The sequence below is a fragment of the Opisthocomus hoazin genome, chromosome 9 (genome assembly GCF_030867145.1).
Source record: "Opisthocomus hoazin isolate bOpiHoa1 chromosome 9, bOpiHoa1.hap1, whole genome shotgun sequence".
Taxonomy (NCBI): domain Eukaryota; kingdom Metazoa; phylum Chordata; class Aves; order Opisthocomiformes; family Opisthocomidae; genus Opisthocomus; species Opisthocomus hoazin.
In genome coordinates, this window is record NC_134422.1 from 18846242 (window position 1) to 18860269 (window position 14028).

The 14028-nt window shown below is 68.4% G+C and overlaps 1 protein-coding gene across 6 annotated transcripts in view; it reads left to right on the forward strand.

The window, feature by feature from the left end:
• SPEG (striated muscle enriched protein kinase) overlaps nucleotides 1-14028 on the forward strand; it is a 38487-nt gene that overhangs the window by 19280 nt on the left and 5179 nt on the right. For all 6 annotated transcript variants that reach the window (XM_075429774.1, XM_075429775.1, XM_075429776.1 and 3 more), the window contains 24 exons: nucleotides 741-952; nucleotides 1234-1322; nucleotides 1524-1705; nucleotides 3794-4054; nucleotides 5240-5398; nucleotides 5540-5729; nucleotides 5877-6106; nucleotides 6287-6406; nucleotides 6805-6909; nucleotides 7032-7238; nucleotides 7366-7489; nucleotides 7876-8048; nucleotides 8780-8892; nucleotides 9104-9272; nucleotides 9356-9449; nucleotides 9727-9927; nucleotides 10088-10148; nucleotides 10327-10404; nucleotides 10564-10736; nucleotides 10842-10868; nucleotides 11104-11256; nucleotides 11423-11465; nucleotides 11561-11629; nucleotides 11789-13970. In XM_075429774.1, coding sequence (XP_075285889.1) covers nucleotides 741-952; nucleotides 1234-1322; nucleotides 1524-1705; nucleotides 3794-4054; nucleotides 5240-5398; nucleotides 5540-5729; nucleotides 5877-6106; nucleotides 6287-6406; nucleotides 6805-6909; nucleotides 7032-7238; nucleotides 7366-7489; nucleotides 7876-8048; nucleotides 8780-8892; nucleotides 9104-9272; nucleotides 9356-9449; nucleotides 9727-9927; nucleotides 10088-10148; nucleotides 10327-10404; nucleotides 10564-10736; nucleotides 10842-10868; nucleotides 11104-11256; nucleotides 11423-11465; nucleotides 11561-11629; nucleotides 11789-13970 — 5415 coding nt within the window. The remainder of the gene's footprint in view (nucleotides 1-740; nucleotides 953-1233; nucleotides 1323-1523; nucleotides 1706-3793; nucleotides 4055-5239; nucleotides 5399-5539; nucleotides 5730-5876; nucleotides 6107-6286; nucleotides 6407-6804; nucleotides 6910-7031; nucleotides 7239-7365; nucleotides 7490-7875; nucleotides 8049-8779; nucleotides 8893-9103; nucleotides 9273-9355; nucleotides 9450-9726; nucleotides 9928-10087; nucleotides 10149-10326; nucleotides 10405-10563; nucleotides 10737-10841; nucleotides 10869-11103; nucleotides 11257-11422; nucleotides 11466-11560; nucleotides 11630-11788; nucleotides 13971-14028) is intronic.

The window sequence follows — 14028 nt, forward strand, 5'->3', positions numbered from 1 at the left end:
CCGGGCGGGGAGGGCTCAGAGCGGGCCGGCGGCTCTGCGGGCTGGAGGAGCTCCCGGTACCGCCGCACCGGCCCCGGCAGCGGCAGCTCGGCGGTGCGGCCCGGCCCGGCCCGACTCGGCTCGGGGCGGGGGCTGCCGGGGCCGCGCCCCCCGGTGAGTGCGGGGGGCGGTGGGAGGAGATGCGGGAGGGCGGGCGGGGGGGAACCGGGGGTCCCCCCCGCTTCCTCCGACTCTCCGCGCTGGGGCTACCTGCGGGCATCGCGGGGGAGGGAGGGGGGGCACAGCCCTCGCCCCGCACCGGGCAGCCCGCCCGCCTCCCCCCCGTAAGGGGGGGGGGGTGTGAGGGCCGGGTCCAGCTCCCCGGCGGGCAGGCGGTGCAGGGGGGAGCGCAGCTGCCAATGTCACCTTCAGCCCTCGCCGGCTCGGGGCAGGGGCAGCCATCCCGGGAATCCGGGCGGCTTAAGAATGGGAGAGCGGGCCGCTGCGTAAGAGCCACTTGAGCCCTGCTGTCGCCTGCCTTGCGCGATATCGCATCCCTTATCGTCCCGTGGAGTGCTTGTCACCCCCTCCCCCGCCGCGGCCCCGCACCCCTTCACTGCTGGCTGCGGCTGAACTGGGATGTGGCGTGGGATGGGGGTCCCCGGGCACCCCTGAGGTGCGAGGTGGTGGGGAAGGGTGCCCTGACCCCCCTGCCCAGCTCCAGCTGCTGCCGGCTGCTTATCCGGCCTCTCCTGTGCTAGCCCCCATCGTGGAGCGGCATGGGAACGTGGCACCCGCCCTGGGCCAGGCCAGCCCCATCACCTCAGACGAGGAGTACCTGAGTCCCCTGGAAGAGTTCCCTGAGTCCGGCACCCCCCAGCACCGACCAGCCATGAAGCTGCAACCCAGAGCCGAGCACGGGGCTGCCCACGGCTCCCCAGAGAGCACCTTCAAGGCTGCACCCACCTTTGAGGTGAGCTGGTAACCTCCCTGGGACCTGGCAGAAGGGGAGCAGTGCTCTGTTACTGCAGCCCCGCGGTCCCCAGTGACAGGAGAGCCAGGCCTTCCTACCTCCTGATCTGGGGGTGCTCCCAGAACGCGGGCAGCCTGCACACCACCAGCCTCCCTAGCAGCCTGCGCTGCTCCAAGGCTGCCGTTGTGGTGGGGAACTCATGGCCCGGGGGTGCAGTGGTGGGGATGCGTGGCCCTGGGTGCAGGTGGGTGCTCGCTGCTCGCTGACCCCTGCTTCCCCAGCTGTCCCTGTCGGACCAGTCGGTGCTGGAGGGCCAGGATGTCAGCATGCGCGTCCGTGTCCGCGGGGAGCCCAAGCCCATCATTTACTGGTGAGTCCCGGTGCTCTCTGGGTCACAGCTGGGCAGGGAAGGAGGGGACGGGCACCGTGACCTCCCCGTTTGTGGATGGCCAGCTTGGAGCTCTGGCCCCACACAGGGTTGGAGGTGGAGGAGAGGGGGGCTTTTGGGGACAGCCAGGCTGGGCGTGCGGGGCCAAGTGTGACCATGCCAATCTGCCCGTGTCCTGCACAGGCTGAGGAACCGGCAGCCGGTGAAGTACGGCCGCCGGCACCACGCGGAGGAGGCGGAGGGGGCACGGGGGCTCTTCACGCTGCACATCCTGGCGGCGGAGCGTGCTGACACCGGCTTCTACACCTGCAAGGCTGTCAACGAGTACGGCACCAAACAGTGCGAGGCCAAGCTGGAGGTCAGAGGTAAAGCTCCCCAGGCGCGGAGGGGCCGGCTGGCTCCAGTGCCCTGCATGAGCTGTGTGGGGAAGGGGCTGCTGCGGACCCCGCCTCGGCGATGCCACCGGAGAAGGGGCCGAGGCAGCCTGCCCTTCCCTGCCGCAGCGCCGACAGGCGCAAGCTGGAGGAATGGAAGCGGAGCTGCGTGGCTGGGGCTGCCTGCGGAGCCTGGCTCTGCAGCAGAAGGCAGGCTGCCCTGCTGCCCTGTCCAGATGTGCCGTCCCACGGCCCTGGGTCCTGCCGCCCAGCTGTGCCAGGGCCCCTGCTGCTGCTCTGGAGCCCGCTGCTCCCTGCAGCCCAGCTTCGCCCCCCGTCCCCCCACGTACTTGCTGCTGGGGCCAGGTGCTGCCTGTGGCTGTGCAGGGAGGGCTTTTGCCCTTGGTGGCCCTGCAGGGGACATGTCCCCCAGCTCTGCCATGCTGACAGCTCCCTCCCTCCCTGCTCCAGGCAGCCTGCAAGCTGTCTGCCAGGAACAGGGCAGCTTGGAGAGGTCCTCCCCTTGCCCATTTCCAGTGATAGCCCATATGCGTAGGACTGGGCTGTCCAGCTCTCTTCCCTTGCTGTCCCACCCCAGCCCTGCTGTGGTCCTCCTAGGACCCCAATAGATGTGTGCAAACGGGGTGGGGTGGCTTGGGACTGAGGGCCAGGCTCTGCCTGGCGTCCCCCGAGGGAGGCCAGGGAAGGATCCTGCAGGGACAAGTGATGCTGCCTCCCTCCTCTTGCCCTTTGCTGTGTGTGCCCTGCTCCCCCCAGCCCTCCCCGCTGATGGCTGCCTGAGCCCCCCGGGCTGCGCCCACACCACCCCGGCCTTGGCTGCACTGCTTGTACCCTGCCGGGACCCCTCTCCCAGCCTCCGGCACAGAGCGGCGGCACGGGGGTGGGAGCGGGAGCCAGTCCTGTGCCCCACGGCTGGCAGGAGCCGGGCTGCAGGGGCGACAGCCCAAGCCCCGGCCCCTCTCGGGGGGCTCGGCGGGCGGCTCCGTGCCTTGACGTGTGCTCGCACCCCTCGTGCCGGCGCTGGCGTGTGCGTGCGTGCTGGCCCCGTTGCTGCTGCACTAACCCTTGCGCTTGCTGACTGCGGTTTTTGTCTGTACGCAGGGGGAGTACGATAAGGGGGTGCATCTCTCAGAGCCGCGGCCGCGGGGCTCTTAGTTGGACACCTCTTAGGCAGTGGACCTCACCTTGTGTTATTACCTTCTGCTCCATCCGCCGCCTCGTCCTGGACGCACCGCGGGGACGCGTGGGCCCTCGACCACGGGCAGGGGCTTGCCGGATGGCCGGGGGAGCTGTAACCAAGGCGGGGCGGGGGGGAGCGGCGGGGGAGCGCCAGGCACCCCCTCAGCCGGGCCAGGGTGGCAGTATGATGCTGTCTTGTCTCTTGCTCCGTCCGTTTGTCCCTGTCTGCGTGTCCTGCCGCTCCTCCCTTCGCTGCCCAGGGAAGGGGAGCAGGGAGCCGAGCCCCACGGTCGCCGCCGTGCCGGCCGGGGCTGTAGGGAAGGGGCTGCGGCGCGGTGGCAGGCTCTGTAATGGTCACCTCGGAGCATGGGGGACAGGAGACCCCGGGGACCCCCGCAGAGAAGCACCCTGCCCCAGCCGCAGCTGGGAGGGAGAGCGTCGGCCCCTTTGGCTTCGCGGCGGCCCCCCACCTGGCCACTGCCAGAAGTCCCTCGCAGCCCCAGGGCTTGGGGTCTGCCCAGAGCACCCCCTAGCTCCGGGCCTCTTCTCCTCGGGGAGGGGGCTCGACGGGGGTTGGGGTGGGCTGCGAGGCCGTCACTTTTTTTTTTTTTTTTTTGTAGCTCTAATAAAATCTGTTTGGTAAAGCGCTGTGTGGTGTGTTCCTGGCACGGACACCTCCCCTCACCCCCCCGGCCCCCTCCCCTGCTCAGCTCCGCTTCCCACATCTCGCCGCCCTTCCTCTCCCCCCACCCGTCCCCGCATGCACCCCCTGCCCCGCACGTGTTCCCCCTCCATCCCCGCCACCTCTCATGGTTGCTTTTCAGTTGCTGAGACGCGTCTCTCTTTCTCTCTCTCTCTCTCTCCCCCGGTCCCGGGCAGCTCGCCCCGAGTGCCAGTCCCTGGCCGTCGTGGTTCCCCTCCAGGACGTGGTGGTCGGGGCGGGGGAGCTGGCACTGTTTGAGTGCCTGGTGGCTGGCCCGCCAGACATGGACGTGGACTGGCTGTCCCGGGGCCGGCTGCTCCAGCCCGCCCTGCTCAAATGCAAGATGCATTTTGACGGGCGCAAGTGCAAGCTGCTGCTCACCTCCGTGCACGAGGACGACAGCGGGATCTACACCTGCAAGCTCAGCACGGCCAAAGGTAAGCGGTGGTCAAGCAGCTCCCCCCCGGGGAGGGGGGCTCGCTCGGGTCTTGGCCCTAGGGGGGCTCTGGATGCCTGGGAGGTAGCTGTGAGCGCTGGAGGTGGGGGACAGGGAGCGGTTGCTGCCCCAGGAATCGGGGAGCTTTCCCCAGCTGGGAAACCTGGTGAGCATCAGTCCTCAGGCTCCAGCACCCCGAGCCCCACAGCCATGTCCCACTCAGCTCCTCCGTTGCCATGCATGCAGCTCCCAGGAACGTGGGGAGATGCATTTGCACCATGCCTGTACTGACTGGATGCAGCCCTGGAGCCCAGCTGTTCCTGTCCCCCGGCTCCAGAGCCTCCGGGCACCCAGCTGCGGTACTGACCCGTCTCTGCTGGCCTGGGAGGTGGCAGGGTCAACTGGCAGGGGGTCAGGGCTGCCCACTCGCTCCCACCAAGCCATCACTAGTGGGAACCGAGGAAGAGCAGCAGGACTCAGCTACTGTCCCGTGCGCCCGACACCCCCTGTGCCTGTGCATGCTGTACACAGCCTCTGTCCCCACAGCGGGGCACGGACAAGGGTGGCTTTCCCACTCCCCAGCCCGCCCGGGCAGCCTCTCGGCAGTAACCCAGGCTGCGATGGGTGCAGGGGGCACCGGCATCATTCTCCCTGGAGAAGGCTGCGTGCCTGGAGGGATCTGAGGGCAGCAGAAGTTTTGCGTGCAGGGGGGTGAGGCTGTGCCTGAGCACGGTGTCAGTCCCTGCCCGGGGTGGATGATGACACCATCACTGCGAAGTGGTCCCTGCTGCAAACCCCCTCATCCAGCCTGCGCCGGTGCCAGTGCTGCCCCTGGGTGCAGCATGAGCTGGCGCTGCCTGCTTCGGTGTCACCGCCCTGTCCCCAAGGGACCCCTTGCCCGAAGGGGAGGACGGGGCATCCTCCAGCCCCGTCTTGCTGCTGGCATCTGCGCTGCTGCGAGGGGAGGAAAGCGGCTCTCCGCTGCGGGCAGAGCCCCAGCCCGGGGCACGGGGACCTTGCACCCATGCGCACCCACCCTGCCCGCTGCAGGGGTAGAGCCTGGCACCCAGCACACCCAGCTACAGCCACCTTGGCTGCTGGGGCTGCGGCCGGGGGTCGCGGGCTGCCTCCGGCCCTGCCCACATGCGTGCCGCGCGGGGCTCACCCCTGCCCGCTCTCCCTGCAGACGAGCTGACCTGCAGCGCCCGGCTGACGGTGCAGCCCTCCGTGCAGCCGCTCTTCACCCGCAAGCTGGAGGACGTGGACGTGGTGGAAGGGCGGACGGCGCGTTTCGACTGCATGATCAGTGGGACTCCCCCCCCGGCAGTCACCTGGACCCATTTTGGTAACCCCCAAGCCCAGAGAGCTTGCCTAGGGCCCTGCAGGGAGATCTGTCCCCTTTCCCTTGGGGGCTGCACCCGAGGGCTCGTGCCCGGCTGGGGGGGGAGGGATGCTGATGCTGACGCTGCTGTGTGTCTCCACGCAGGCCAGCCGGTGCAGGAGGGGGAGAACATGCGGATTCAGCGGGACAGGGGGCTGCACTCACTGGTCATCGTGCATGTGGGCACCGAGGATGAGGGGCAGTACACGGTGACTGCCCGGAATCCCCATGGCCATGTGGAATGCTCTGCCGAGCTCTACGTGGAGGAGCCGCGGCCGTCTGCTGCCTCCCAAATGTAAGAGTTGGGGGTCTCCGGGATCTGCCTCCCCCCTGCTTGCTCCCCCCTGGGTATGTGGGGGTCTACGTGCTTGTGCGAAGCCTGGGGTGGGGGCTGGGCTGGGGGCACCATGCTCCCGCCGCGAGTGTGTGCGGGCTTTTGCAGCTCCAAGCTGGAGAAGATGCCATCCATCCCGGAGGAGCCGGAGCAGGCGGAGACGGAGACAGAGTGCTTCACCATGCCCGATTTCCTGAAGCCGCTGCACAACCTGGATGTGGTGGAGTCGAAGGAGGCCGTGCTGGAGTGCCAGGTGGCTGGGCTGCCCTACCCCTCCATCACCTGGTTCCACAACGGCTCCCGCATCGACAGCACCGACGACCGCAAGATGATGCAGTGTAGGGCTCCCCGCTGCCCTCCTCACCCTCCTGGGCTCCCTCTGCCCAGGGCAGAGGAAGGGGGGGGACGCCCCAGGAGGAGGCATCACCCCCCAGACCTTCACGCCCCATGAGGCAGCGAGGGAGCTCTGCGCCACTTGGCTGGCGGGGTCTTACCCGTGTCCCCCTGTCCCCGCCCAGATAAGGATGTCCATCGCCTGGTGTTCACGGCTGTCAGCCACGCGCATGCTGGCGTCTATAAAAGCGTCATCGCCAACAAAGTGGGCAAGGCCACGTGCTACGCGCACCTCTACGTCACCGGTAAGGAGCAGCGGGGATGCGCGGCCGCTTGCTGCCACCCTGCCAGGCTGTGCCCCAGGGCTGAGGGTCGGTGGCCCTGTAGCAAGGTCCTAGAGTGGTAGGATCACAGGGCAGTTCAGGTTGGAGGGGACCTCAGCAGGTCTGACCGAAAAGCTGGGTGAGCTGTGCAGTCCTTACCTTGCGGGGTCAGGGCCCATCCTGGACCCCCAGGTCCCATGTGGGACTTGCCGGCAGCGCCAGCCCCACGGGGGCTGCCAGGCTGAGACCCCCGGGGGAACCAGTGAGGGTCGCTGGCCCGATCCGTCCCCTCCAGCCCGCATCTCCCCGGGTGTAAGCCAGACGCCCCAAGGAGCTGCGGCAGTGGCCATGTTCACACTCCTGCCTGCCTCCCCATGCAGACGTGGTGCCGACCCCACCAGACGGGCCCCCCACCGTGGCCTCGGTGACCGGCAGAGCCATCACGCTGACCTGGAACAAGCCCAAGTGGCTGGACACCGCCATAGGTGAGGGGACTGGGGCTGGGCAGGGGCCGGGCAGGAGGTGGGCAGGGGGTGGGCAATGACATGATGGGGTGCACGGGCCAGCCTGACACCGGGGGTTCTGCGCTGACCCGCTCCCCCTGCAGACCCTGACTCGGTGACCTACGTGGTGCAAATGCAAGTGCTGGGCACGATGCAGTGGCTGGTGCTGGTGGCCAGTGTGCAGGACACCACCTACACAGTGCACGGGCTGACCAAGGGTGCCCAGTACCTCTTCCGCGTCATCACCTCCACCCCCAAGACCAACAGCAAGCCATCCCCACCGGTGGGGCCCGTGCAGCTCCTGGACCGGGGTGAGAGGGGCAGCAGGGAGGGGACGGGTGGCTGTGGTGGAGGGGTCTCTGTCCCCGGTGGGGTAGTAAGCTCTGCAGGGCTGGGTGATGTGGGGTCCGGAGGTGGTGGTGACAATGTGTGTGGCAGGTCCCTACCTGGAAGAGGCCCCGGTCATCCTGGACAAGCCAGATGTGGTGTACGTGGTGGAGGGTCAGCCAGCGTCCATCACCATCACCATCAATCATGTGGAGGCCACTGTCACCTGGAAGAGGTAGGACGTGGCGCTGTGTCCTGCGCCCAGCATCACCTCACACAAAGGGTGCACAAAGAGGGGCTCCTGCACCAGCTCCCCGTGCAGCCTGTGGTGGGTGGGGGTCCTTTGCTGGAGCGAAGGGTGACCTCCAGGGCTGTGCAGAGCTGCACGGGGGAGGGCTTTTTTAGGGGGACGGGCTGTCTGTGGGGTGCTAAACGTTGAGAGCCATTCACGAGGCAGAGCTGGCAATCGTGTGCGAGCTGTTTGTGGGGGCTGTGGGGTGGGGGCCGGGGCTGCCTTTGGGTCAGGAGGCGGCCATGGAGCTGTGGGGTGGGAGCTGTCGATGGGGCGGTGGGCCTGGGGCTGCGTGTGGGGCTGTGAGGTGGCAGCTGGTGTGCCCGCAGGGGCGGCCAGGTGCTGGGGGAGCAGGAGGGCACGTGCGAGGTGACGATGCCGGACGACGACCAGCACTGCCTGTGGCTGCTGCGCGTGGGCCGGGGGGCCGTGGGGCCGCTGGCCTGCGAGGTGAGCAACCGCCACGGCACTGCCCGCTGCACCCTCCGCCTCCACCTCGCAGGTAGGTTCCCCCCGTGGCATCGCCCTACGGTGCTCCAAGCCCGTGTGCCATGGGGGGCGCGGGGCACTGCCCTGTCCCATGGCACTGCTCCTCAGCGGTCCATGCTCGTATGCCATGGGCATGATGCTCTGAAGGGTGGCAATGCGCCATGGGGCTGAAAACCCATGAACCACGTGTTGGTGGTGCTGCCCGGTGTCCTGTACCCAGATCTGACTCGGGCAGAAGTGTCCCTTGTGCCCCACGAGCATGTGCATGGGGTGGCACTGCCCTATGGTGTCCCTTAGCTATGTGCCGTGGGTGGCACTGCTGCAGGGTGTCCCATACCTATGTGTTAATGGGGTGACGCTGCCCCACAGTGCTTTGTGGCCAAGAGCCATGGGGGACATCTCCACAATGCCCCACAGAGGGGTCACTGGTGGCACTGCCCTGCAGTAGCCCACATCCATACATAATGGGGAGATGCAACCCCACAGCGCCCTGTGCCCGTGTGCCATGAATGGCACTGCCCCATGGTGCCCCACACCAGTGGGTGGCTGCCCCATGGTGCTGCAGGAACGTGCCTATGGTGGCCTGCCCCGTAGTGTCCCACTCCCATGTACAGTGGGGTGGCACTGCCCCATGGCGCTCCATGCCCCTATGCCATGGGCTGGCACGTCCTTGCGGTGCCCCACAGCCGTACACCAGTGCCAGTGGCACTGCCCCGTGGTGCCCCATGCCCCGTCTCTTGGCAGAGGCACCACGCTTTGAGTCCATCATGGAGGACATCGATGCCCAGGAAGGGGAGACGCCGCGCTTCGCCGTGGTGGTGGAGGGCAAACCGCTGCCGGACATCATGTGGTACAAGGTGGGCTGGGACCCCGCCACTCCCTTCCTGACCCACAGCCCTCCCAGACCCACACTGCCCACTGCTTCACCTGGGTTGCTGCATGGGGGCTTTGGGCTTGTGTTCACCCGTGGTGATGCAGGACGTGACCCACGCCCCACCCACGGGGAAAGGGCGGTGGGAGCTGGTCGGGGACGGGACGGGACCTCCCTGATGTCCCTGCCACCCCCAGGATGGGCAGCTGCTGGAGGAGAGCAGCCACCTGAGCTTCGTGTATGAGGACAACGAGTGCTCACTGGTGGTGCTGGGCGCCACCAAGCCTGACAGCGGCGTCTACACCTGCACGGCCAAGAACCTGGCCGGGGAGATCTCCTGCAAGGCAGAGCTGGTGGTGCGGGCAGGTACGGCCGGCCAGCCCTGCGGCCCCGGGGGGCAGAGCCTGGGTGCCCAGCTTGCCCTCCACCAGCACCTTTCCTTCCCCCAGCCCAGCCCGCTGCTGATGCCGCCATGGAGGAGGAGGCACTGCACAAGGCACGACGCCTGACCGACTACTACGACGTGCACGAGGAGATCGGGAGGTACCTTGGGTGCACCTTGGGTGCCGCAGGGGCAGGGGTGCTGGAACCAGGCTGCACCCTGGGGCTCTGTCCCCTGGGGCTGAGCTCCATGGCACGCCAGATCCTGATGGGATCTGGGGCTGGGGCTGCTCTCAGCCATGCTTGGACGCCCTGGTGCTGACTCAGGGAGGGGTGTTGGGATGGCTGGAGCAAAGCCGGGTCTGTGGTCTCAGGGAAGGGGAGGTCTCCTGCTCCACCACCTTCTCATCCCTCCCTTGCCCCCATCGCTGCATTGCAGGGGGGCTTTCTCCTACCTGCGGAGGGTGACGGAGAAGAGCACCCGCCTGGACTTTGCAGCCAAGTTCGTCCCTGGGAGGACCAAGGCCAAGCAGTCAGCGCGCCGGGAGCTGCACATCCTCTCGCAGCTGGACCACGAGCGCATTGTCTTCTTCCACGACGCCTTTGAGAAGAAGAACGCCGTCATCATGGTCATGGAGCTGTATCCTTCAGGCACTGCTCCGGGAGCACGTGGCGTGCAGGATGGAGGGAGGCTTCTGGGGGGGGACAGGTGGGCAGAGTGGGTGTGGAGGAGCTGGGCATCAGGAGAGCGCAGGGCATGGTGGGGAATGGAGCTTCTGTGCTCCTTGACTGGGGCCCAGCTGCGCCGAGGAGGAGCTGCTGGACAGGATGGCGAGGAAGCCCTCAGTGTGCGAGTCCGAGGTGGGTGAACCCTGGAGTGTCAAAGGGATGGGGGATGGAGAGAGCCTGGGGACACTGGGGTCTGTCCCAGCCCAGGGACATGTAACACTCGTTGTACCAGGCTACAAAGGGAGCTGCAGCCAGCCCCCTCCTCTACCCCACATATCGGGGCACCCACCTTCCCTCTGCTCTCTCGCAGGTCCGGTCCTACATGCGGCAGGTCCTGGAGGGGATCTGCTACCTGCACCAGCACCACGTCCTGCATCTGGACATCAAAGTGAGTGCGGGAGTCTCCCACTCCCTCCCACCCCGCGCCCGCACGGGCGGGCTCCTGCCACACCGCGGGGGACTTGGTTCTGCTGAGGGGGGACATCCCTTCCCCGGGGGGAGCCCCTGCCCCCTGCCAAGCTCCCCTCCGCCCCACCTTGTCCTGTAGCCAGAAAACCTCCTGATGGCGGATTCGAGCAGCGAGCAGGTCCGGATCTGCGACTTCGGCAACGCGCAGGAGCTGACGCCCGATGAGCCGCAGTACTGCAAGTACGGCACCCCCGAGTTCGTGGGCCCCGAGATCGTCAACCAGAGCCCCGTCTCCAGTGTCACTGACGTCTGGTAAGGATGGCCCCGGGGGGGACGGTGGGCTGCCCGCTGTGCCCGGAGGGGCTGGGTGCCCCGGGGGGCTCGTGCTGAGCGGTAACCGTGCTTTCCTCTCCGCAGGCCCGTGGGGGTCATCGCCTACCTCTGGTAAGTGCCCCGGTGGGACCCCACGGGAGGGACCCCCTTCCCGCCCCCTTGGCAGTTGCTGTACTGGGGCTGCGGCCATGCATGTCGCTCCTTGCAGACTCAGCCTTCTCCCTGGGCTCTGCCCTCCCCGTGGCACCGGGGCTGGGGTCTGGGGTCCCATCCTCGGTCCCCCCTGCGCTTGCCATGCTGTTCCCCACGTCCCCTCAGCCCGATGACAGTGCCTCCTCCTTGGCAGCCTGACAGGGATCTCCCCCTTCGTGGGGGAGAATGACAAGACCACGCTGATGAACATCCGCAATTACAACGTGGCCTTCGAGGAGAGGATGTTCCAGGGGCTCACCCGGGAAGCCAAGGGCTTCGTCATCAAAGTGCTGGTGAACGACAGGCTGTGAGTGCTGCGGTGTCCCCGGCTCTCCGGCGTGAGCCTGGTGCTCGAGGGAGGGTGCAGACCCATGTGCGTCGGGATGCCCAAGGGCAGCCAGACCCTCTTGCCCTTCCCTGGGCTGGCCAAGCCCCCCAGCCCCCAGTTCTCACCCAGCGGTGTTGGTTCACAGGAGACCCAACGCGGAGCAGACCCTGGAGCATCCCTGGTTCAAGGTGAGCCCGGAGAGGGACGCAGCGCCCGGCGGCAGCGGGGTTCCCCTGAGCCTGCTGCAGGCTCCGTGGGACACTGCTGTCCCCTCGCCCTGCAGACGCTGGCCAAGGGGAAGGTCATCAGCACCGACCACCTAAAGCTCTTCCTCTCCCGTCGGAAATGGCAGGTGAACGCAGGAGCTGGGGCAGGGGGGGAGCAGAGTGGGGTGATGTATGCTGGGCAGGATGGGGTGACATGGCCTGGGCAGCGTGAGGTGACATGCACCAGGTGGGATGATGCCACACCACCCATCTGGGCCTGATCCATCCCTCCCCACTGGCTGCAGCGCTCGCAGATCAGCTACAAGTGCAACATGGTGCTGCGGCCGATCCCGGAGCTGCTGGAGGACACGTCCAACCACCTCTCCATCGCCGTGCCCCGGCACCTCAAGGAGTTGCCGGCGCTGTCGTCCTCCTCGGACTCGGATGACCTGGACGAGCTGCCCTTCATCCCCATGCCTCACCAGGTGGAGTTCTCCGGCTCCCGCATGTCGCTCAACGAGATCCCCACGGATGACGAGGCCATTGGGCCACCCGAGGGGCCACGGCTGGAGGGGGTCACGACGGGGGACGTCTCCGCCATGGAGTGGCAGAGCCAGGGTGCGGGGAAGCCCGGGGTGGCCCCAGGGAAGCGACCGAGGGGTGCCGGCCCGCGGCGGCTGTGTGTGGAGGCGGAGGCACCTGGCTCCTCCGACGAAGAAGCCCCTGAAGACCAGAAGCGGCCGGAGTACCCCCGCAAAGCCATGCGGAAGGGCTCCAGCCTGGAGTCCCCGGGGAGCGCCCGGCGGGGAGAGCTGAAGAGGGGCGGCTCGGCTGACAGTGCCCTGCTGCTCCGCCAGCCCCCGGGGACCGACGAGGGGGCCGAGGTGAGCCAGGACCCCCGTCGGGCCCTGGCCAAGGCGGCCTCCATGGAGCTGCCGCGGAGGAAGGGGGCCTGGGGGGAGGACGATCACGCCCAGCGCCTGGAGCTGATGCGCCAGCGGCTGCTGCGGGGTGGCCCCGGGGACGGCAAGGTCAGCGGCCTGCGGGGTCCCCTCCTGGAGACCCTGGGGGTCGGCCCTGACAAGAAGGTCCCGCGGCCGACGCGGTTGGAGCCGCCGGCGGTGCCGCGGCTGGTGCGGGCGGCCTCCAGCGAGGCCACCTCGCCGCGCCTCCTCCCCGCCGAGCACCGGCTGCAGAAGAGCAGCTCCTTCAGCCACGGCGACGCCGAGCCCGTCGTCCGGCACCGCCGCTCCGGCGCGCCCCTGGAGATCCCGGTGGCCTGCCTGGAGGCCCAGCGCCTCAAGGAGTCCCCGTCGCTCTCGGCCCTCTCCGACGCCCGGTCCCCAGCGCTGCTGGACACCCCTGGCCCGCTGACCCCCGCCGTGGTGGAGACTGCCGTCCCCCGAGCCCCCACCACCAACAAGGCTGCCCTGGGGAGGAGGTGCGTCCCCGAGGAGCGTGGCCAGCCCGGGGCCAGCACGGCCGCCACCAGCACGAGGAAGAAGCCCACGGCTGGGGAGCAGGAGGAAAAGGCACCCACCAAGGCTGCTGCAGCCGGTGGGGTGGGGGCCACTAGGATGGCAGCACCCGCCCCGCTGCAGCCCCTGACTCCCAGCACCCAAGCCCCCAAAACATCTTCCTACGCCAAGGTCATGCAAGCCATGGGAGCCGTGCGAGGCGGGGAGCCAGCCGCTGAGGAAGCCCCTCAGCCCCCGCCGGCCACCCCTGCCGAGCCCCCCGCGCCAGCACCAGCACCGGCATCCAGGAGGGAGGCGAAGCCCGACGGCTCTTCCAGCTCCCTGCTCATCCAGGACATTGACTCCGAGGAGGTCTTTGAAGCCAAGTTCAAGCGGGGCCGGGAGTCGTCGCTCACCCGGGGGCTGAAGCTCCTCACCCGCTCCCGCTCCGAGGACCGGCACCTGGCTGGTCCCCCGGCCCCCGACGAGGGCATCTACCGTCCCACGCCGGCCGGCGTGCCCCTGGAGCTGCGCAGGGACCGGCCCGCGGGGCTGGCGGCCAAGTCCAAGTCGGTGCAGGACCTGCACGAGGTGGAGAAGGACAGGAGCTTCCTCCGGAGGATGTCCGTGCTCCTCAAGCGGACCCCACCTGCCGAGAGGAAGAAGAGCAGGGGGGAGGATGGGGGTGGCGAGACCCCGTCCGGTGGGCGCCGCTTCTCCTGGAGCCTGGCCTTGGGTGGCTCCAAGGAGCGGAGGGACTCGGAGAGCCTCAAGTCGGAGCCGGCGGTCGGCGGGGAGGGCGAGTCACCGGTGGTGGCCGTGCGGAGGAAGATCAGCGCCACGGTGGAGCGGGTCTCTGCGCGGCTCCGCAGCCTGTCGGACGAGCGGCCGGAGGGCGAGGGGCCCGGGGAGCTCCGCCGCGCCAGCTCCGAGGGGGACAGCCTGCGGCCAGGGCCCCCCCCGGCACCCGCACCCTCCTCTGAGTCCCTGCGCTCGGAGGGCAGCACCCGCTCCTCCACCTCTGCCAAAGGTGAGCGGCGATGGGGGGTCCCACCGGCACCCTGTGTCCCGGCCGCCCTGGGCGCGGT